Below are 20583 nucleotides of genomic sequence, written 5' to 3' on the forward strand. Positions count from 1 at the left end.
CGGGGAGGTGCCCCCCTGCCGTGCCGCAGCGCGGTGCCCGCCGCCCTCGCCCTCGCCCGCTCTCCCTGGGCGGGACGGTTCGTGGCCGGCGGGGAGCGTGCGCCGCGTCCCGGGCGCGGGCCCTGCTAGGAAACCCCTAGAGCGAGTCTCCTCCACCCAATCTTTGGCCCCGAGTTTCCCAGGACCGCGTTGTCGCCGTCCCCGCGAGTCCTGCACGCTGCTTCTGTTTCAGGTTACCTGGGAGGATTTGACGGGAACTTCTTGTGGAACAGAATCGGGGCTGGTAAGAGCCGCTTTGAACTTTGCCTCCGTCTTGCGACGGCCCGCGGCAGCGTCGCGTGACGTTTCCCCGCTTCTGGCAGCCGAGGGCGGGTGGGTCCTTGCACGTCTGAATTCAGCGGCTGCAAAGCTGCAGCCAAAACCAGAGGCTCTTTAGCAGGTAATTGAGCTCCCGTAGTGCAGAGGGGAATCGTTGCATTATAAAAGGCAGCACAGACCAGAGAAGAAGCTTATAACGCGTGGTTGGAGTCGCAGACGGGCAGGGGCCTGGGAAGACGGTTGGGTCCAGCCCCCTGCGCCAGGCAGGACACCGAGACCTCTGGCGGGCGCTGCAGGACGTTGCTCTAGTCGCCTCTAGTGCGACGTTGGCAGGGGCGGAGCAGCCACAGGGTTTAGTGACTGGTACCCAACTCTTTCCAGAAAACTTGACAGGGAGTTGCAGTGATTCTGGCCCCTCGGTGAGGTGGGACGAGGTGCGCCGATGCAAGGCGTCCCCTGGGTGCTGAGGGGGATTGCGGTGTTTCAGACAGATTCTCACATCCCCCCGCGGAGGGTCACGCTGCAGACGCTGCCCTTCAGGTTTCCTGACGCATTCGTTTATAGCCAGCCAGGCAGAGATGCCTGGGGTCTGCAGAGTGCTGCCTAAAGCCTGCTCCAGCTCTGCCAGCGTCTCTGTAGCAAGCGGGTGTTTCCTGCACTCGCGTCCTGCTGCTGGTTTCTGTTCCAGAATATACCACGAACGTGCCCGTTTGGTCCCTGCGACTGCTGCCAGCCGTGGCCGGTGCCCTGTGCGTCCCTTTAGCATACCAGATCCTGGTGGAGCTGCACTTCTCCCACTGCGCCGCGCTGGGAGCTGCTCTGCTGCTCCTCTTGGGTAAGGATTCCCCCTTCCTTCCACCCTGCTGTCTGTCCGGTGCTGTCCCTAGCGAATGTTTCCCCGGGGACTCCTTTAAAGCGTGAAGCAAGAGCCAGGGAGGTGTTTGCCCTGGCAGAGCGTGAAGCAGCTGGTGCTGGTTGTGTCTAGTCCCTCGCTTGAGGACGCAGCGTCCCACTCGTCTTGCTCACTCTCCGCGCTTACCCGAGCAGCTCTGCTGAAGCCTGTTGCCAGAGGAAATATCCGCCAGCAGCTTCGGAGCCCAGCCCTCGGTGCCCATCTCTGCAGGGCAGCCCTTGCTGCCTCATCTCCCACTCCCAGGTTTTAGGCCTCGTAGCAGACCCCAGCCTGTGGGCTGTTCCTAGTCTGTCAAGCCTGTTACCACCACCTCCATAGGAGCACCTCTGGATGCCTTTTTAAGGGCAGCCTCCAAATGTAGGGGATGGGGCTAATGGAGAACAAACTAGCTGGCCCGGGCCTGCTGGCCTTCAGAGGGGCCAGTCAGTCATCCTGACACAGGGTGATGACGTTACTGCCTTGATGTTACTGCCTGATCCTATGTTCCCCTACAAATAATTACTGCTAATTTGCTGCGTGTCTGTCCCCTTTTTGCTAGAAAACTCCCTGATCACTCAGTCCAGACTGATGCTCTTGGAATCCATACTGATATTTTTTATCCTGCTGGCAGTTTTGTCCTACCTGAAGTTCTGCAATTCACAGAAACGCAGGTATGGAGCGTTTGCACCCCCAAAGTGGCTAATCATCCCAAAGCCGTTCAGCTTGCAAGTGCCAGGTGTCTGTGCTGTCTCGGGCTTGAGGGATGTTTCTAGTTACCATCTGAGCAAATAGGTCGAAGGCTTTTTGGCGCCAATTATTGTCTCTGGTGCAGAAGATATTGCAGGTCTTACGAGGTTGGCGCAAGGCAGAGCTAAGAATCCTTGGTATTTGACCGTTGCTGTGCCACTGCAGCTGTTGGGCCTTGGTCAGGTCACCTAGCCTCTCTGCAGTGGTTTCCTTTGTACAACGTGGGTGATGTTCTGGGCCTCTGAAAGGGTGTTTGGAAGATTTACTTTCCCAAGCAGTGTTACTGAATGGGGTTAGATGTGTCAGAGCTTCCCTGTAATTAGGAGAAAAAAAATCTCTGGATTTCTCTCTCTAGCATCCCCTCTGTGCCCAGGAATAAAAAAATAACCTAGTTATGGTCACTTGTCCCTGGTCCCTGTTTGTCTCCTCTGCATGGGCTCTGCAGAACACCAATTAAAGTAAAAGAGCCTCTAAGCATCGCCCAGCCTGCGGCCTCAGCAGTACTTTATTGCAGTAGCAAGACCTCGCTGTTCAGAATAGTTTCCCACAGTTGGGAGACGTGTGAGACCTCCCTGCTGTAAATCCAGGGTAGCGGTCACTGGCCCATGTGAGCTGCCAGCAGGTGGACTAGTGAGCAGCCGGTCACAGACACGCCCCGAGGTTAAAGATCCCACGCTGGCGGAGGCAGGATGGTATCCTAGCCAGGCACCTGCAGCCTACCATGTTCTCTTCCTTTGTCCTCTCTCCAAGCCCCTTCTCTGCAACCTGGTGGTTTTGGCTTCTGCTGACTGGAGTTGCCTGCTCCTGTGCTGTCGGGTAAGTCCTGCCTCTTAGGCTGCCAGCCTACTTTCACGCTCGTCGTAGATTCATAGATTGTCAGGGGCTGAAAGGGACCTCGCAAGATCACCGTGTCCAGCCTCCCTGCACTAAGGTCATCCCGGCCTCAGCTTCACCGTGGCATGGGGGGGGTTCTGCTTTCCAAGGCCCCTTCCTGTGGCTGTAGCTGGCTACAACACGTGTGCCTGCAGCAAGGTTTTCAGGGTTGTCCTGCAGACTGCCAGGGGTTCCCAGCGGCGAGCGTCGGTCTGTAGCAAGCAGTGCCAGACACGTGGAGATTCTCCTGAAAAGAAAAGAGGCTGCGCGAGCAAGTGGGGCCTGGCTTCTCGATCCTGTCTCCCAAATGTGGGCACATCTGAGTTTAGGGGCCTCCGTCCGTGCTTGCTTGCCATGTGCTCCCCAACACGCTTTCTGCCTTTTGTTGCCGCTAATTGGCAGCTGTTTCAGAGAGCAAGGCTCGGGCGTATTAATGGCAGCACGCTGAACTCGCCTGGGGATGCCTTATTTGAGAGAGAGCTTGAACATCTCCACCTGGCCTTAAAGCCTGTGTGGGCTGGTGGTTCAGCCCAGCATGATTACTTTTGTCTGCTGTGTTTTCAGGGTAAAATACATGGGACTTTTCACCTACATGCTGCTCTTGGTCATCGCTGGAGTCCACTTCTGGCACTTGATAGGAGACCAGGCTTTGTCAAACGTAGGTCGCGTGATGTGCTGCGTGTGTAGCGTGTATGTGCCTGTTCACAGCATGCCCCCAGAGCAGGAGGGGCAATCTCGGAGGCTTCCAAACCATGAGCTATTAACGCCTCAAACCTTTAGCAAATCCTGGCTGTGTTTTATGCAGAAGCCTTCTGTCGTATCTTGCCAACCTGCTTACAAAGACTGTTTTCTAGCTATCCGACATGAGGGCCGAGTCTGAGATTAACATCTGTCTGTGTGCTACCTTCGGTGCCTCACTGTATTGCTGAAGGGGCCCGTGGCTTTCACTCCTTCCTTTGATAGGATGTGCAGGTCAGGAGCCAGTGCGATTTCACGTGCATCCCAAGTGCCACGTGGTGACCTTGCAGTAACAGTTATTAAAGTGCCTGCAGGGTTAAGGCTTCATTTGGGCAGCTGAAGATAAGCAAAGGCGAGGAAGTGGTGCGTGTAGTGGTCAAAGCCAGGACTTGGAAATCAGGCTGCTTTTCCCCAGCTCTGCCACTGCTCATGTCTCTGTCCACAGGCAAGATGCTTCATCTCTCTGCCTCAGTTTTGCCATCTGTAAAATGGGAATAGCACCTGCCTGTCTAATAAGAGCTTTTTGAAGCATCATGAGCGAGCACTTGTAGATTCAGTCAAGACCTGAGCGGAAGGGTGTGGGATAGGAGCCCTGTTACGTGTGGTGGGGAGGCTGCTGAGAGCCAGGGAGATGTAGCAACAAGTTCTTTCTACCCTGCCAGGTCTCTGTGCTGTGTCATTTGCTGGCAAGGGGTCTAGCCTTGGTGGTCATCCCAGTAGCCATGTATCTGTCTTTCTTCTACGTTCACCTGACTTTGCTCTACCGCTCGGGGCCTCACGACCAGATCATGACCAGCGCTTTCCAAGCCAGCTTGGAGGTAGGCAGAGCTGGGAACGAGGAGGTGGAGAGCAGGTCGTGCACTGACTGTTGCGAGAAGGGTCTGTGTTAATGCTGCGAAGTATTGGCTCCTTTGTTGTTGGTGCCGTACCGTTGCTCCAGCCTGAAGTGCCGGGGGAGGAATGGCAAAATCCCTACCCCGCTCCCCATACCAGACATTTCTTACCAGCCATAATAAGCTGAACCCATCCCTTCTTGCCCCACGTGCTCATTCTCCAAGTTCATCTGTTGGTGCAGTGCAGCATCAGAGATGGCACAGGAAATGCTCCCTGCTCCCCGCGCTCCTGCAGGCTAGGCTGTGGGACCAGTTGCATCACGATCTCAGCCAGCTGCCAGGACAGCTAACACGGGGCATGTTGCTGCTGCCTGTTAAAAGTAGGAGTTGAACAGCTGGGTTCCTTTCTTCCTCCCCCCGCTAATTATCTCGTTATGCTCTTTAGGGCGGGCTAGCTCGCATCACCCAGGGCCAGCCCTTGGAAGTAGCCTACGGCTCACAGATTACCCTGCGAAACGTCCTGGGCAAACCCATGCCCTGCTGGCTCCATTCACACAAGAACACATATCCCATCAGGTGAGCCGCTGAGCTTGTTCTGTAGTTGAGATGCAAGAAGGGTTTCTTGTGCTTCAGACTGCGGATCTCTGGGAAATTAATGCTTTTGAAAAGCCTGAATATATGCTAAGGATATGGTTCGGCGGCTGGGGCACATGACTTATGAGGAGAGGCTGAAGGAACTGGGCTTATTTAGTCTGCAGAAGAGGCCGAGGGGAGATCTGATAGCAGCCTTCAGCTCCCTGAAGCGGGGGTAACAAAGAGGATGGAGCTGGGCTGTTCTCAGCGGCGGCAGACGACTGAACAAGAAGCAATGGGCTCAAGTTGCAACAAGTGAATGTTTAGGTTGGATATTAGGAAAAATGTTCTCGCTAGGAGGGTGGTGAAGCACTGGAACAGGTTACCCAGAGAGGTGGTGGGATCTCCGTTCTTGGAGGTTTTTGAGGCCCTGCGACAAAGCCTTGGCTGGGATGATGTAGTTGGGGTTGGTCCTGCTTGGAGCAGGGCGTTGGACTAGATGTGGCCTCCTGAGGGCCCTTCCAGCCCTCGTCTGTGATTCTATGATATATGGATAAAATGAGCTCATTCTTCAAGCACTTGTGCAATCAGTGTGCCAAATCAGTGGAAATTAATTTCTAAGTCAGTGAAGAGGGAAGGTATCATGATTTTGCAAGGCAAATAAAGCAGATGTGCTACCTAATGAAAATGGGGTGAAAGAAGGACGGCAAAATCCCAGTAATTAGCCTGCCTTGAATCTCACTTCAAGTCCTAGTAGAATAGTGAATATTGAAAGCAAAGCACTAAGCAGCTAGAGAGCGATAGGCCTGCAAGCACCAAACGGCACAGCCTTAGAAAGAGCAGCTCCATTGGAAAAGTGCTTGCTTTTTCAGTCTGATTGCAAAATGAGCGACAGGATCTAGCTTTCAGTGGCGTCATCTGTATTTTCTCACAAAATCCTACCTGAAGCATTGAAATTAGCTTTGAGACGAACAATGCGGCATCGGTGGAAGTCAGTAAAAAGGATGAGAATAAACAGCACTACTGAGAGGAGAGCTATCCAGTGGGAGCTGTTGTGATCAGCTTCACAAACATCTTCACTAGCAGTGGGGAAGAAGGGTCCTTTTGTGGATACCATCAAATTAGGCCATGTTGCAAGTGCCAGAAGAGCACAAAGAAACACAACAAAGGAGCCTAGAGGCTTTGAAAGATTCAGGCAGGAGGCAAAATCTCATCAGTTTGGCAAAATGCAAGCTGCTCCGTATGCCAGGGAAATAATCTGAAACCAGGGTACTCGGCACGTGTGTGCTGGGAAGGTGGCTGCATTTAACAGGCAACCTGGACTGACAGCGGAGAGCAAACTGGGTAGGAGATAGCAGTCCAGCGTTTTGCCGTGCTCTGGCAACCTGTGCAGAGACCAGCATCTTTCCATCCGTCTTATTTAGACCTGTTAACCTTGTATCCAGAGGGCTGCATTGGTTTCGGGCTTCGCAGTAACCTGGCTGGTAGTGACACAGCTGGGGAGAATTTGGAGCTAGGTGCTAAAGGAGTAGAAATGGTGGCTGTTGGGGTAAAGGGGGTGTATTAGTAGCATGAAAGGTTGGACGCTAAGGAGTGAGAAGATCGGTTTAAGATGTTACAGAAAGAAAACCAGGAATGATTTCTGCCAGGGACTCCTGCGTTGTTGGGCAGTGTTTTAGGGAAATGGGGCAAGCGCAGGTGTCTTTGTCATTTCACACCAGATAGGCAAAGGTCTGTAGAAAACCCTCCCTATCAGGCAGGCTGGAGGAGGGCAGCAGGATGGGGGGGGTTTTTCTCTGGGTCTTGATCTTTCCTTCTCTAATCGCTCCCCTGATTCAAACCATTCATGGCCCAACTTGCTCCATCTCTTGGCAGAAGTCAGAGCACAAGCACACCGTGTGGGAGAGTGGGTGTGAGCGTGGGATTGTTAGGCTGGCAATCAAGAAACCATGGTGAGTGCTGGGGGCACTTCAGTCCTCGGGAGCCTTTGCCTCCGCCCTGTACTGTTGCATCCAAAGCGCTGTGACCCAAGCGTGCTTTGCTACTTCCATTTCCTCTGTGTGTTGTCTCTTCTCGCTGTGTTTCATGAGAACAGAGCCAGCGCGCTGACTCTGATTGAGGTCCGGGAGCTGGAAGCCGCCCTCTGCTTTTTCTTCCCCGTAGCTGTGCAGCCCCAAGCAGTCCCGTCCCCTCAGACTTCTCTTCTTCTGATCTACCTGTGCAGGTATGAGAACGGCCGAGGGAGCTCCCATCAGCAGCAGGTGACCTGCTATCCCTTCAAAGACGTCAACAACTGGTGGATCGTGAAGGATCCTGGGACGTGAGTACAGAAGGGACTTAAGAGCCAGCTTGCCAAGAGCGTGGCTGCTGGTTCTAAAAGTAAAGCAGGGTCCTTGCCTGATGGCTACATGAGTTGGTTGCCAACTGGGCTTAACAGGTTTTGTGGGCTCAGGGGTGACTGGGGTCACTGCGGTGTCTCCACTCCCAAGCTCTATCCTAGCCTCTGCCACTGACTCACTGCGTGACTTGGGGCAAGTCACTTCTTGCCTTCCCTTTCTCCCTGTGTAGCCTGGCGCTATTGTACATATTGTGGTTTCCACAAAGATTTCATTTGTGTTTGCAAATGTTTTGAGATGCTGGGAGGGAAAGAATTGCACTGGGCCAAGAATTCGTACACAGCAGGAGTGAGACACTGAAAAGTCACTGTAATTTTAACAGCATAAAAGCTGCCGCTACAAGGTGGTGACTAAAATTGGGTGTCATTCCAGTGAGCGTGACGGGTACTTGAGCTGGCCTCTGAAGTGGTTCGAGTTCAACTCCAAGCGGGGAAGAGGGTCTTCCTGCATCAAAAGTTTGGGTGGAATATCAGTCCTTGCAGATAAGGAGCTGTCCCTCGGCGTGTGGGAGGTGTGAGTCAGGGCCTTGCTCTGTCAGCAGAGCCGTCAGGGGAGCTACATCCTGTCAGCCTGCTACCCCACCCAAAACCCTTGTGCAAGCACAGTCGTGCACCGTCACAAATGGTTTTTTATCGGTGTTGCGCTGGGCATTGAGGGTCTGGGGTGGGGGGTGAAGTGCTGAGAAGGCTGTTTGCTACCTTAAATTATGCTTACGCTAGGAGGGGCTGTCGGCAGAACTCTGCAGCCAATCCTCACAGCGTCGGACTGGGAGCAGCAGAAATTTGCCGTCTGTGTCTTATTGACCTTAAAAATGTTTTGAGTGAATGTACTGCTGGCAGGATAGCGCTGGCGAGCGAAGCCTCCACCTGGTCCACGTGGCAGCGAAATAGAGGCAGCAGCTGGAAAAGCTGAGAAACCCTCAGCCAAAGACTGATCTGTCTAGGAGTGAGCATGAAGTTCAGCTTTCCAGACGCAGGCAGACTTTAATCCCTCAGTCAAGACAGCAAAGCATGGCACGAGGACACCAATCAGACCAGACTGAAGTTACTTGCTGCAGTCATCGAAGCCACCAAACAGCTGTTGGACGGGAGGGATATTTTGGTGCTATTCACTGGTCTAGAGAGGAACCAACGCCTCTTTCTGTGTCCAACAGGCAGCAGCTGGTGGTGAGTAACCCGCCACGTCCCATCCGCCATGGGCAGATCGTGCAGCTGGTCCACGGGATCACAACGCGCTACCTCAACACGTAAGTTCCTCTCCCATCTCAGCTCCGGCTGGCTGTCTTTTCTTTAAACGTCTGTGCTGTACATCAAGGTGTCAAAGGCCTGTTGGGTCCCAATATATATATACCAGCCCTGCAATTTCCTATATGCCCACTTAGGCAATTCAGTCATTCTTCCTACCAAGCAGGTCTCTAGATCAGTAGTTCTCAACCTCCTTAGACTCAAGGACCCCCCTAGAAAGTGCCAACTCTCACTTTCACTTGCTTCTTGAGCATGGAAGAATGAACAGAGCAGTTCCTCTGGTACATAGATTCATAGATGCCAGGGTCGGAGGGGACCTCAACAGATCATCAAGTCCGACCCCCTGCCTAGGCAGGAAAGAGCGCTGGGATCAGATGGCCCCAGGCAGATGCCTATCCAGCCTTCTCTTAAAGACCCCCAGGGTAGGGGAGAGCACCACCTCCCTTGGAAGCTCATTCCAAATTTTGGCCACCCTTACCGTGAAGAAAAGGGCCGAGCGCTCGGAAAGGCCCCAGCCAGCCAGACTGGTTTCACCCTCTGCATTCATCTTTGAAACATCTGAGTGAATCATGTGCGAGTGTTTGCAAGGCTTAAAAGGATCTCCCAGTGTCCCAGGATGCCACGGACCCCAGTAGAGAATCACTGCTCTGGATTCTTGTTGGGTCACCACTTCATTAGCGTCAGAGCAGATTGCAGGTGTAAAGCAGGCGAGTGTCTTGGAAGCAGAAATCCCTTTGACTTCCACAGCATGCAACTTCTCATGAAGTCTGTGCTCCCAAACCACAGAAGTGCTTTTGACAGTGACTGGAGGTGAAACACCTGGAGCGATCCAGGGTAGACACCGATGTCACGGATCTTGCAGGCACGACGTAGCAGCACCTCTGAGCCCACACGCCCAGGAAGTGTCCTGTTACATTGATTACAACATCTCCATGCCAGCGCAGAACCTCTGGAGGGTGGTGAGTAGGACGGGGCCGTGGGGAGGCAGGGGACACAGCTGTCTCTGGGGGAGCATCCAAGACAAAGTGAGGATGGAAAGAAATCTTTTCATGGTAGGAAATCGTGAACCGTGAGTCGGATGCAGACGTGTGGAAGACCATCCTGTCAGAGGTGCGCTTTGTCCATGTGAACACCTCCGCGATGCTCAAGGTAAGTGGCTCCGTGCAGCTCAGCCTCCTGCTTCCCTGTTGCAGTCGGTGCAAGCTCTGCAATGTTTGCTGAGAAGCACCTTAGGGGCCAAACCTCCGGTGACAGCTGCTATCACCCTGGTGTAATCATTATGCTGCTGGAAAGTTTTTTGTGGCTGCCCAGCTGCATCCGACTCGCACCCTGCTCATGTTCCTCCAGAGGAAGTGGCAGTTGTGGACCCTGGGTTAGACTTCCCCCTCTCCCCTCCCCTCCCCTGCCCTTACCTTTTGTATTCTAGTTTCTCTTTCCTCCTTGTACTCTGCTCTCTGCACATCCTTTCACAGCATCTGAAGTGAGCTACAGCTCCCGAAAGCCTTCCTCCCTGTATACATGCGTGTATCTTTCTACTTTGGTTAGTCTGTAAGGTGCAAATCTTCCCTGCCTTCAGAGTTTAAGGCCACATTCATCCTTAATAGATGATGGTGGCCAAAGAACAGGTTAAAGCATGGTCTGTTGGAGATAGAGCTGGTTTTCTTATACAATCCAAGTCCCTACAGTGCACATAGCTATTTCTGTCAAGCCTGAGCTCCCACACCCCTGTGCTTCTCCTGGGTAGGGACGCAAGCAGCTCCAGTGCCAGGGCTGGAAATGAGGATGCTGGCAGGACTGTGTGTGTTTTGATGTTGTTTAACTGTTCCAGCTCAGTGGGGTGCCTCTGCCCGACTGGGGATACAGGCAGCTGGAAGTTGTTGGGGAGAAGCTGTCCAAGGGCTACCACCAGAGCATGCTGTGGAACGTGGAGGAGCACCGCTATGGGAAGAGTAAGTCTTGGCAGAGACCTAGAGGAGGGAGCCCATGGGCTTTGTATGCAGTGAAATGGTCTGGGGACTGTGCAGAAAAACGCTGGGAGGTGGCAGGAGAGCCACAGAGCTCAAGAGTAGCTGCTGCAAGGGAGTGTGTCGTGTCCGTCCCCCCCCCACCAACCCTAGCCTAGAGACAACACCCTGCATCGAGCTGCTTGTGCTGCGCACGGAGCTGAGGCTACGTCCCAGCTGCCCACAGCTGGAGGGTGGTGCTCGGGGGTGCCCAACCACTGAGCAGCTCCCTCCCTCCCCGCTCACATGCTGGCACCTGCATGGGGCTGTCCGCACACGCGGGTTCCCATGGTCACCTTCCCGCCTCTGAGCCACGTTGTCCCCTTGCAGGCCAGGAGCAGAAGGAGAGGGAGGTGGAGCTGCACTCACCCACACAGATCGACATCAGCAAAAACCTCAGCTTCATGGCCAAGTTCACAGAGCTGCAGGTGACTGGGCAGAGGGGACCGGGAAGCGGAGGCAGGGACGCCGTGTCCACTGAACAGTCAAAGTGCACTGACCAGCGTATGGGAGAAATGGCAGCTTCCCCTGCCCTCAGCTCAGAGGCTTGCTGTCCCAGGTCTGGGGCTGCCGGGCTGTACCAGGGGTCCTGACTGAGGCTCCTCATCTGCTTTGCCCTAGTGGAAGATACTCGCGTTGAAGAATGAAGACACGGAGCACAAGTACAGCTCTTCGCCACTGGCCTGGATCACCATGGACACAAACATCGTGTACTGGCTCCACCCTGCCTCCGGTGTAAGTGTGCGGGGCTTGTCTGCACAGGCTCCAAGAGGAGCACAAGCAGCTGGAGCACAGCAGTGGGAGTGTGAAAGGGGTCAGGACTGCTATTAATAAGCCTCAGCCAGGGGGTCTCCTCCAGCAGAATGTCAGCCGTGTGTTTCTGAGTAAATCATTTTTCCTTTGGGTAAAAAAACCTTTTTATATTTAAAATGCAAAATGGCCTAAAGTTCCCCCTTCCCTCCCTGTCCTCCTCGGGCCCTCGGACATCAGTCTCCTGCCTCCACTTGAGAGAGGCAGCTGGAGCACTGCCCGGAGAGGCGATGGTTTTCAGGCTCTGGATATGATTTCTGGCAGCTGCTGCTTTTTAAGTAAACTTGAGTTTCCCTGCAAGCTGCTAAAGGAAAATTTGGAGCTTAATGTCAATGCTTCTATTCACTTGATCCACTTAAAGAGTCGAGTCCATCCCCATTAAATAAAAATGAATGATGAAATAAAACAGCATCCTCTGTGTCAGCCTGATGACATGGTCCAGGCAGATAGGATCAGTAGCCACGTGGAACAGTGGACTGCTATACCGCTCGCTCTTCAGCTGTGCTCCGAGTTGTTGGTTCAGTGTGCACACGTTGGGTATTTTAACTTATTACCCCCCGAAAAGAAATGCTGGCATTGCCGAGTACTCTGTGTTCAGAGTCTGGAGTCTGTGCAGCTCTGCCTCATACCCCACAGGCTCAGATCCACCTGATCGGGAACGTGCTCATTTGGACTTCAGCAAACGCTGCGACTCTCGCCTACCTGTGCCTATTCCTGTGGTACCTGCTGCGCCGGCGGCGGAGGATTTGCGACGTCCCGGAAGGTCAGCTCTCCCGTAGGCGTGGGCGCGTCAATCTTGTTCTGGTGACGCTTTGAGAGGGTGGTACAAGAGGCAAAGGGTGTCCTCAGCCATCGTGGTGGGTGGCGTTTTTTTGATGCCTCTCACTGCCCTGAGGCTCTGAGAATTGGTAGGGGTTGAGACTGCAGGTGGATGCACAAGACGGGCTGAAGCCGCCAAGCAGGCGGAGAACAGGGAGCATCTCTGTGGCCGTAACCCAGGAGGTCTGAAAGGCCTTAATCTCCTGAAACGCATGTGCATTGCAAGGTGAACCCCCCCCACCCCACCCCACCCCAGCCTCCTCCCAAGGTTAGACGGGGTATGGTATCTTCCCACAAATCATTTCGTGGGATGCTTTGTTGGATTTCGAGGCAGATTTGGAATTCCCCCAGACCCAAGACACTGCAGCTGACAATAGATAAAATGAGGTGCTTACTCGAGGTGGGCATTAGATGTGTCCTTACAGAAGTGCTTTCCCTGGCTACCGCAGATTGTAGGGCACTTCCCTACAAGCATCTTTGGCCAGGCCCGTGTCTTGCTACGTAGTGGATCCACTCTGGTGTTAAGCTGCCTTGAAATATGCTCCGTAAGTGTTGAAAGTTATCTAACCAATGCCTCTGTTAACTCTGCGCAGCAAGTCTTCAGCTCTGGGGAAGGTAGAGACTGCTTTAATGAGAGCTGCAGGGCTGAAGGTCTCACAAGGGCCTAGGCCATGTTGCCTTAGGTCCCGCGGAGCGTGTTTGGAGACAGTGTGAGTGCTCAGAGGCGTTGCCTTTTCTGCCTTGCAGATGTGTGGTGGGCCTGGGTGTTCGCTGGAGGGCTCTGTGTTGGGGGCTGGGCTGTGAATTACCTCCCCTTCTTCCTGATGGAAAAGACACTTTTCCTGTACCACTACCTGCCGGCTCTCACGTTCCAGATCCTCCTGACTCCCATGGTACTGCAGCATCTGAACGATCACCTCTGCAGGTATCCGTGTCACCTTGCAATTTTAAAGGCTGGGAACTAAGGGAAACTGGATTCTTGTCCCTGTTGCTCTTAGACCTGGGAAAGGCTTTTCAGGACCCAGGTGTCCTACATCAGAGCCCTGCTGATTTAATGCTTGCACAGAACAAAGATGTGCTTTTGTTCTTTGCTGCACTCGGCGACGGCTCTGGTTTTCAGCGTCTCTATGAAAAAGGCAATCTAGTTACATCAGCCTCTTGCCATCGGACTGTGCATTGAACTGGCATGTTTTCTCTCACAGATCCCAGCTTTCCAAGCACATGTTCCAAGCCCTGATCATAGCCTGGTTCTCTTCCGTCTACCTCACCTACCGCACGTTCAGCCCACTGACCTACGGCGAGCCCCCCCTCTCGCCTGCTGAGCTCAGGGCCCTGCGCTGGAAGGAGAGCTGGGATATCCTGATCCGAAAACACTAAGAGCGCCAGGTCGAGGAATGAAATGAAGGCTCTCATCGGGTGAAATTTGAGCTGGTTGTGGGAGACCTGTCTGTGCCTCCAAGCCAATGTGCTCTACCTTGTTCGTGTGGGTTCAAGGCAAAAAGCCTTGTTGTTACATGAGCTGGGGGCCAGGAGCGGCTTGCCTCGGGGACTGGAATGGTTTCCATTAGACTTGCTGCTCTGCACCATTACACCCTGGGAAAGAGAGAGTGAGCGTTACAACATCCACTGTAGGCTCATATCCTGCAGCATCCTGGATGGCGAGCGCAGACCAGGAACCCAGGCTGACCGTGGGAGCTCTAACTGTGCAGCCTTGTATTGCTCCAGACCTTCCTGGCCTGGAAGATGACTGTAGCCTAGATTCACTGACAGGCGACCCTAGGAAACATTTGATTTCTGCAGAGCTACTTTGGCAGTGTGAGGGGCAGTTACCTAAAGCATTAACTAACCTAAGCTGTCCCCCTCTGCAAAGCAGTGCTCTGGAGCAGCCAGAACACTAACCTGTTTAATCTCCTATCACTGCCCAACCCTACACTGAGCTCGTCTGCTCATTAACAAGTTCCCAGTCACTGTACTGAAGTCAGCATAGAAATGACCATGCAGAAAACCCCCCTCCTTTTGTTCTGTTCTTTAAAGCCGCAGCTGTATCGCAAAAGCGAAGGGAGAACAGGCTGGTGGGCACAGCTGCTGACTGTGGGAACAGTCCTGACACCATCCCTTTTGTTGTGTTGGAGTGAAAATGCCATTAGCACTTTGCTATAAAGTATCTGCACCCCAGCAGTTGTTTGTTCATTTGTTTATTAACCAAAGCAGCACGACCAACAGAGCCAGACCTTGCTTTTAGAAAACTAGTGAATGTGGCAAAAGTTCTTTTCGGCAGTAACAATTTTTCCCCTCTGCTCGTAAAAACTACTCTGCAGATACAGATAGACATGGTAGAAGGTGGGTACAATACGGACAGTTTAAAAAGCCCAGTTGGTAAGATGAGTTAGAACTTTTGCAGAAAGCTGGAGATCTAAGTTCCCAGCCTTTCCACTCCTCTTTTGGAAATCAGAGCACACTAATGTTGCATGGCTCACCTGGCATCTAGGGCAAGTGCTATGACCCTCTCCTGGGGTAGAAATGCAGTAGACGCTGCTACTGAAAATGACTGCGGACGTGAATGTCAGGCAGGAAAGTCTTGCTTGGTGGTGGTTTCTTTCCCTCGCTAACTCAACCACCCTGTTCTGCACAGCAGAACTACCACCCTGTAGTACAGGGTGCCGCTAATACTGACGGGGGCAGGCGTCTTTGTCATGAGCTGCTCAACCCCGTTGGAGCTCATGTGCTCAGTAACGGCGGGCAAGTTTGGGTATGACAACGAGCGCCTCCCCTCCATATGCTCTAGCTAGGCTCAGAAGCCTGACGATGGGATGGGGAACAGTAGATGAGGGATTGGAGCCTTGCTGCTCTTCTGGTCTGTCCCCTTGACTTAAAGTTTGTGCCAGACAAGCCCAGTTTCTCTCTGCTCTGGATAAAAAAATTATCTACACTTGTGCTCTTAAGGAGGTTGGTCCTCCTGCCCCCATCACCCCTGTCAGTGGTGGGAAAGAGCTGCCAAGCAGGGGCCATGGCATCACTCTAGGAGCTTCAAAACACTGATGCCAGGTGTACTTCGGAGATGGAAGAGAAATCTCAAGGTCCCCCCATGAGCGGATGAATGTCCAGAAAAGGATGCAGTGGTGCCTGCTGGTTCAGATACACAGGACCTGGGCTAGCCTGCTTCTCACCTGGAGCAAAGCCCTGTCTGCCTTGCAGGGAAATAAGCAGCCACGGTTCCTGCTAAGGAAAAAGCACCACGAGGGGAAACAAGGCATCGTTTGAGAAAGGGGCTGGAGCAGGCAGCTGAAACCACCACAGAGTGGGGCTGTGGGGTCATGTAATCCCTCGGGGTAGGGGCAGGGTCCAACTGCTTGCTCTCCTCTGCAAGAAGGTTCTTGCCCCCTAGTATCCCTGACGCTTCCCTGCCATTGCTAGGACCATTTAAAGGGCACTTCACAAACCGGTTTGTTTCTCCCAAGTTGTCTTCAGCGTTGGTCTGGAACATAGGCAGCTTCCGGGCTCCCACAGGGTTAGTGCGGGCGGCTGCTGGACTCCAGGTGAGAGCGCTTGCCAGGGGCCAGCACACTGCTGCTCTCGGCCTGCTCGGGGAACGGCCGCTTGTACGTCCGGCCGTGCCCATTCACTGCCCCTCGCTGCCACTTGCAGATGTCGCCGTTCAGGATGTCCTGGATATGCTGCACAATGAGGTTGATAGCAACTGCAAGGAGAAGCATAGGTACATGATGTGCACAGGCAGGATACCGACTGCGCTCCGTGCCAACGAACCCCCCTCCACCCACATAAAAAGCAGCGTAAACCACCCTTCTGGGTCAGTCTATAAAGTAATAGGTTCTTCCTTACTCCAGCATTAACTGCACAGGTTGGGAGCTGTCATGCCAGGTGGAGAAAAATCACAACAGGCACAAGCAGCAGCGTGCCAGGTGTGTGGCTCCACCTGTGCATCCCCTGTTCAGAGAGTTGCTGCCTGGGAGATGGGAATAATCCATGCCCGTTTCTAGCCGCTGCCCCCCACCACTCCCAACCCTCTAGTAAGGCTTTGGGGCCCCGGGGTATAGATGCCCTCACTGCACGGGCATCCCCAAACCAGGCACAGAGCTGAGCTTACCCATGTTGTCCACTCCTCGGGGGATAATCACATCAGCGTATTTCTTTGTCTGCAAAGCAGAAATGGGTGCCTGAAGTTTGTCATTGGCCCATCACCTTCTAGGACCAACTCCCCTAAGCCCCAGACCTGAAACGCTGCAGGATGGAAAAAAAACCACTTCTACTCTTCCCTGGTGTAAGTCAGGGGTGTCTAACAGCACCACCCCGACCCTGGACCCAGACCAAAAGGCCAAATCTGAACCTGGCAGTGGGGTGAGTGGCAGGGCAAACAGTGCGATGCTAATGCAGCCGTGTCCTGCCCCCAACTGTTGACACAAGCCCAACAGGGCTCTAGGGGCTGGATTTCGGTGGCAGGCCCTACCCCAGCTTTCCTGGCCCCCCACTCCCCTTAGCCACATTGGAAGCGACTTTACAGATAGTGACACAGGTCTGGGGAATGGATTGGGCCTGTGGACCGTATGCTAAAGGGAGCTTTGTCCTGGCAGTCCCTAAATGCAATGGAAACAGTCTTTTCTAGCATGAATGCGGGCGAATGGCAACAACCATCCGTTGCCTGTTCCTGTCTTCTATATTGACCAGCGAGCCTGAGTTCAGTTACATGGTTCTTGTTTTCTCGCTTCCAAAAGAGAAGGACTCTGAGGATGTCCCGTCCCCGCAACGTCCCAACTCCTATGGGAGCTCATAGCCAAGGCACAGCCTGACTCGCTGCACCCAGCTCAGGCCACTGGAGCTGGAATTGGGCTGAGCTGGGTCCCCCCACACTGAGCTGGCGGTGAACCTCTCCCTGGAGCTGCATGCCTCAGAGCACGTGGCGGATGCTTTCTAACCCTGCTGCCTTATGAACAGTGTGCAGAAGGGGTGCTGCTCACTCCTTCAAGCCTGGCAGGTAGTAAAGGCCCAGACTGAGCAGCCGCAGGGCCCTGCACTGGTCTTTTCCATCCCAGTTAAGCTGATTCCAGTGCATCACGTCCACATTTGGCTCCTTGCATGTTGCACAGCACTGGGAAGCTGGCTAGCCCCGTTTTAAAACACGCCTGATTAGACATAGGAAAGCCCAGTACCGGCAGGCAGAACTCCTCGAAGGCAGGCTTGACAAAGGTGGTGTACTGGGTAAGGATCTGCTCCAGGTCCCGGCCACGCTTCATGTCCCGCAGCACTGGGTGGGGGGGCATTAAAAAAACAACAGACAAAGGGTGGTATGTTGGAGGGCTCTGGGGCAGGGGAAAGCACCCGTACGCACAGCCGCGGGCAAGGGGTGCCAGGGACCAGCCTTACCTCGGCGGGACAGCCTGACATCCGAGTCAGTGTCGACGAAGAGGCGGAGGTGGAACATATCGCGGATGTCCTGGTTGTAGAAGACCAGGATGCCCTCAAACAGCACCACATCGGCAGGATATACCACCGTGGTCTCCGGCAACCTGAGAAGAGCAGTGGGCATAGAGGGACATTAGGGGAACAGTGTCTGACAAGACACAGCAGCTGGTGCAGCTCTGTGACACGACTGGGGAAGGGCGAGGAGGGGAGGGGGTTTGCCTAGACCCGTCACTACGTGCAAATGGCTCCTGACAAGGGGCCTGGACAGCTTGTGCAAAGCCATGCACCAGGCACGGGCACTGTACCTGGAATGGGTCACAAAATCATAGGTGGGCACCTCCACGGTTTTCCCTTCCACGATATGCGTCAGAGTCATGTGCATCAAGTCGTTGTCAAACGCGTCTGTGCAGGAGGAAACGGAGGCCAGGCTTAGGGCTGGGGCAGCCTGTGCTGGGGCCACATGCTCCTGGGCCTGCAGGACCAGCCTAGCCAGGGCAGGGGCTTCTGCTGTGGGAGACGCTGCAGCCCACACCCCATGTAATGTTACAGCAGCCCTGCAGGGTCAGGAGTCACACATGTGCACGCGCATGCTACAGGCCCTCCCCGCATACAAAACATGTTTGCACAGCAGTGTGTGCACCCTCCCTGCCCCTGCTCCCTCACCCTCCCCGCCCCAACGAGTGCCCAGACTACAACCCCCCACCCCAAACCCAACAACAAAGCCAACCCAGCCCCCACCCAACCAAAAAAAAAAGATTAAACACAACCAGGATGGCTAAGCAGTGCATCCAGAGGAACAGGAAAGCCGCGCACATGAAAATAGCTACACACACATTGCAACCTCCTACCCCCCGATTACTGGCATGGTGTCTCTAAAGGGTCAGTTGTAGCACCCCTGCCCCCAACACACACACACACACGCACGTACACTGCCTCCCCGTCTTCCCCCTCACACCACTGTAGGCCTTCGTGGTTACTTGCACTGTGTTCCTAAAGTCTCAGTTGTATCACAGGCCCCCCGCAACACACACACACACACTTGTACACCCCACCCCCCTGTTGTGGCCCTTCATGGCCAGTCGCACTAGGGCCCTAAAGGGACATATGTAGTGCCTCTGTCCCCGTTCCCCGCCCTCCACCCCCCGCCAGACACTCGTGCTCCTTCACGGTAGTGTGCACGCTGTCCCTAAATACACGCACACAAACACAGAGTCTCTCTCTTGCTCTCTCTTTCTGTGGCCCTTCATGACTACTTGCACTATGGCCCTAAAGGGGCATATGTAGTGTTCCCCCTCAACACACACACACATACACGCACGCATGCATGCATTGTGTTCTTTCATGGCACTTGGGAACCCACTCACAACAGTGTCACTTGTTGCCCATCCAGCACAGCCCAGCCTGCCCTGCCCTGCCCTAGACACACGGGCGGTGCTTGCACTCGTGCTCATGGCTGGGCGGTGGCATCTGCACCATCTCACATAGTTGTTAATAAAAGTCCATTGCCTGCCACTGACCAATGTCCGCCATGCTCCTGCCTGACAAGCGCCTGGGGGGGGGGGCGGGGTCAGTGCCTGGACCCATGCTTTTTTGGTTCCCAGGGGCACGGGGATGAGCTGCAGTCAAATAGAGGGCGAGGGGACGCCCTGGTCTTACACCAATCACTCCTACTGACCCAGCAATTCAAGGAGCTTGTGGCTTAAAACTGCCAGCAAACGAGGGGAAAAGCAGGCGCAGGAGAGCGCTGGCAGTGCTCCAGAGAGCCCCGTCGCAGCAGGGTGACAGGGGAGCAGGGGAGTGAGGCGCAGTGCAGCGTGGGATGCCTGGAGGACCAGCCAGACCTTCATCACAGGCCTCTTGGCGTCCATGTGTAACACTGAACCGATTGATAGCAAAGACATTCAAAAGATTTTTTTTCCCTGCTCCACTGCTGTAGGGTGCCAGGCGGCTTCAAACTGCAATAAAGAGCTTGGATGTCTGCGCGCTTCAGCATTAAATTGCGATTAAACCGTTCTAGGTGTTACGTGTGTCCAGGCTAGGGCAGGCACAGCCCTGCCCCAGGCAGGCACGAAGCAGCGGGGAGGCGAGGTGGGGAACGGGGCACTGAGATCTGCTCCTAGGAAGTCAAGCCACGGGGCTGTCGCCGGAGCAGCAGCCCTGGCACGTAGGACTTCCCTTCCCTTGCGCACGCCACCCCGGCCCCGGCAAACGCTCGCCTCCCCGGGCGCTCAGCGCGCTCGCTACGCCTCTGCACCCGCCCACAGCACCTTATGTTGAGACCAACCAGGCTTTTCCCATATTTTTAGCTCGTTTTAGTGCATTTTAGCAGCTGCAAACGAGGAGACTGCAGCCCCGCGTGGAGCGTCAGCAATCCGTAGGCTAAAGAGCAAAAAAAAGGGCCGTCGCGTCCAGGATGAACACACGTCTCCGTCGCAAGGCGAAGGGGCCGTCCTAGCGAGGGGTGTAGCACGTCGGTGTTATCCTCGTTTTACAGAGGTCACAACCGGGGAAACCAGGAGCGGAGACGCGCCACCCCGCAAGCTTTACCTGGGTGATCGAAGTTGTACTGCCCCTTCAGCGCCTTGGCTTTCTGGTCGGCGGTGAGGACCTTGTAGAAGCGGTCCTGGCTGAGAATGACCACCTTGCGCTGACGATGGTCCACCTCGTTCTGGCCCAGCAGCTCCATGATCTTCTCGCATACCGTGGACTGGGGAACAAGCGGCGCGGCTGAGTCGCGGCCCCAGCGCCCGGTAACACGCGTGCCGCGGGCTTCGGTAACACGCGTGCCGCGGGCTTCGGTAACACGCGTGCCGTGTTATGCTTCGTGCTTCGTGCAGAGCTTGGAGCAGCTTTAATGGAGAGGACTGGACCGCCTCCCCGCTCCCCTACGGCGCTGCCCATGGGTCCTAGGACGGTGGC

At 54.5% G+C, this 20583-nt stretch overlaps 2 protein-coding genes across 3 annotated transcripts; one reads left to right on the top strand and one right to left on the bottom strand.

Moving 5' to 3' along the window:
* The first annotated feature begins 135 nt into the window (after window positions 1-135).
* POMT1 (protein O-mannosyltransferase 1) lies at window positions 136-14421 on the top strand. 2 transcript variants are annotated; one of them, XM_025204960.1, is made up of 17 exons: window positions 136-283; window positions 1007-1153; window positions 1770-1881; window positions 2708-2773; window positions 3395-3488; window positions 4231-4386; window positions 4847-4977; window positions 7199-7294; window positions 8524-8616; window positions 9477-9573; window positions 9671-9763; window positions 10443-10563; window positions 10948-11045; window positions 11239-11352; window positions 12064-12190; window positions 12994-13171; window positions 13449-14421. In XM_025204960.1, exons 3-17 carry the CDS (start codon window positions 1799-1801, stop codon window positions 13621-13623), a joined length of 1722 nt encoding a protein of 573 aa, XP_025060745.1. In that variant the 5' UTR covers window positions 136-283; window positions 1007-1153; window positions 1770-1798; the 3' UTR covers window positions 13624-14421. The 2 variants fall into 2 exon arrangements, with proteins under 2 accessions (XP_025060745.1, XP_025060746.1); XM_025204961.1 differs by lacking the exons at window positions 136-283; window positions 13449-14421 and adding an exon at window positions 12696-12791 and having other exon boundaries at window positions 1021-1153; window positions 12994-13131.
* Window positions 14422-14425: 4 nt separating this feature from the next.
* On the bottom strand, window positions 14426-20479 carry UCK1 (uridine-cytidine kinase 1; the record flags this gene model as incomplete). The annotated part of the gene is made up of 6 exons (XM_006024384.3): window positions 14426-15943; window positions 16352-16400; window positions 17412-17506; window positions 17626-17768; window positions 17970-18066; window positions 20212-20479. Coding segments are annotated over 6 exons (840 nt in total), but the record flags the coding sequence as incomplete, so codon positions are not given.
* Window positions 20480-20583: the final 104 nt, after the last annotated feature.

This window comes from Alligator sinensis, unplaced genomic scaffold (genome assembly GCF_000455745.1).
Source record: "Alligator sinensis unplaced genomic scaffold, ASM45574v1 scaffold388_2, whole genome shotgun sequence".
Taxonomy (NCBI): Eukaryota; Metazoa; Chordata; order Crocodylia; family Alligatoridae; genus Alligator; species Alligator sinensis.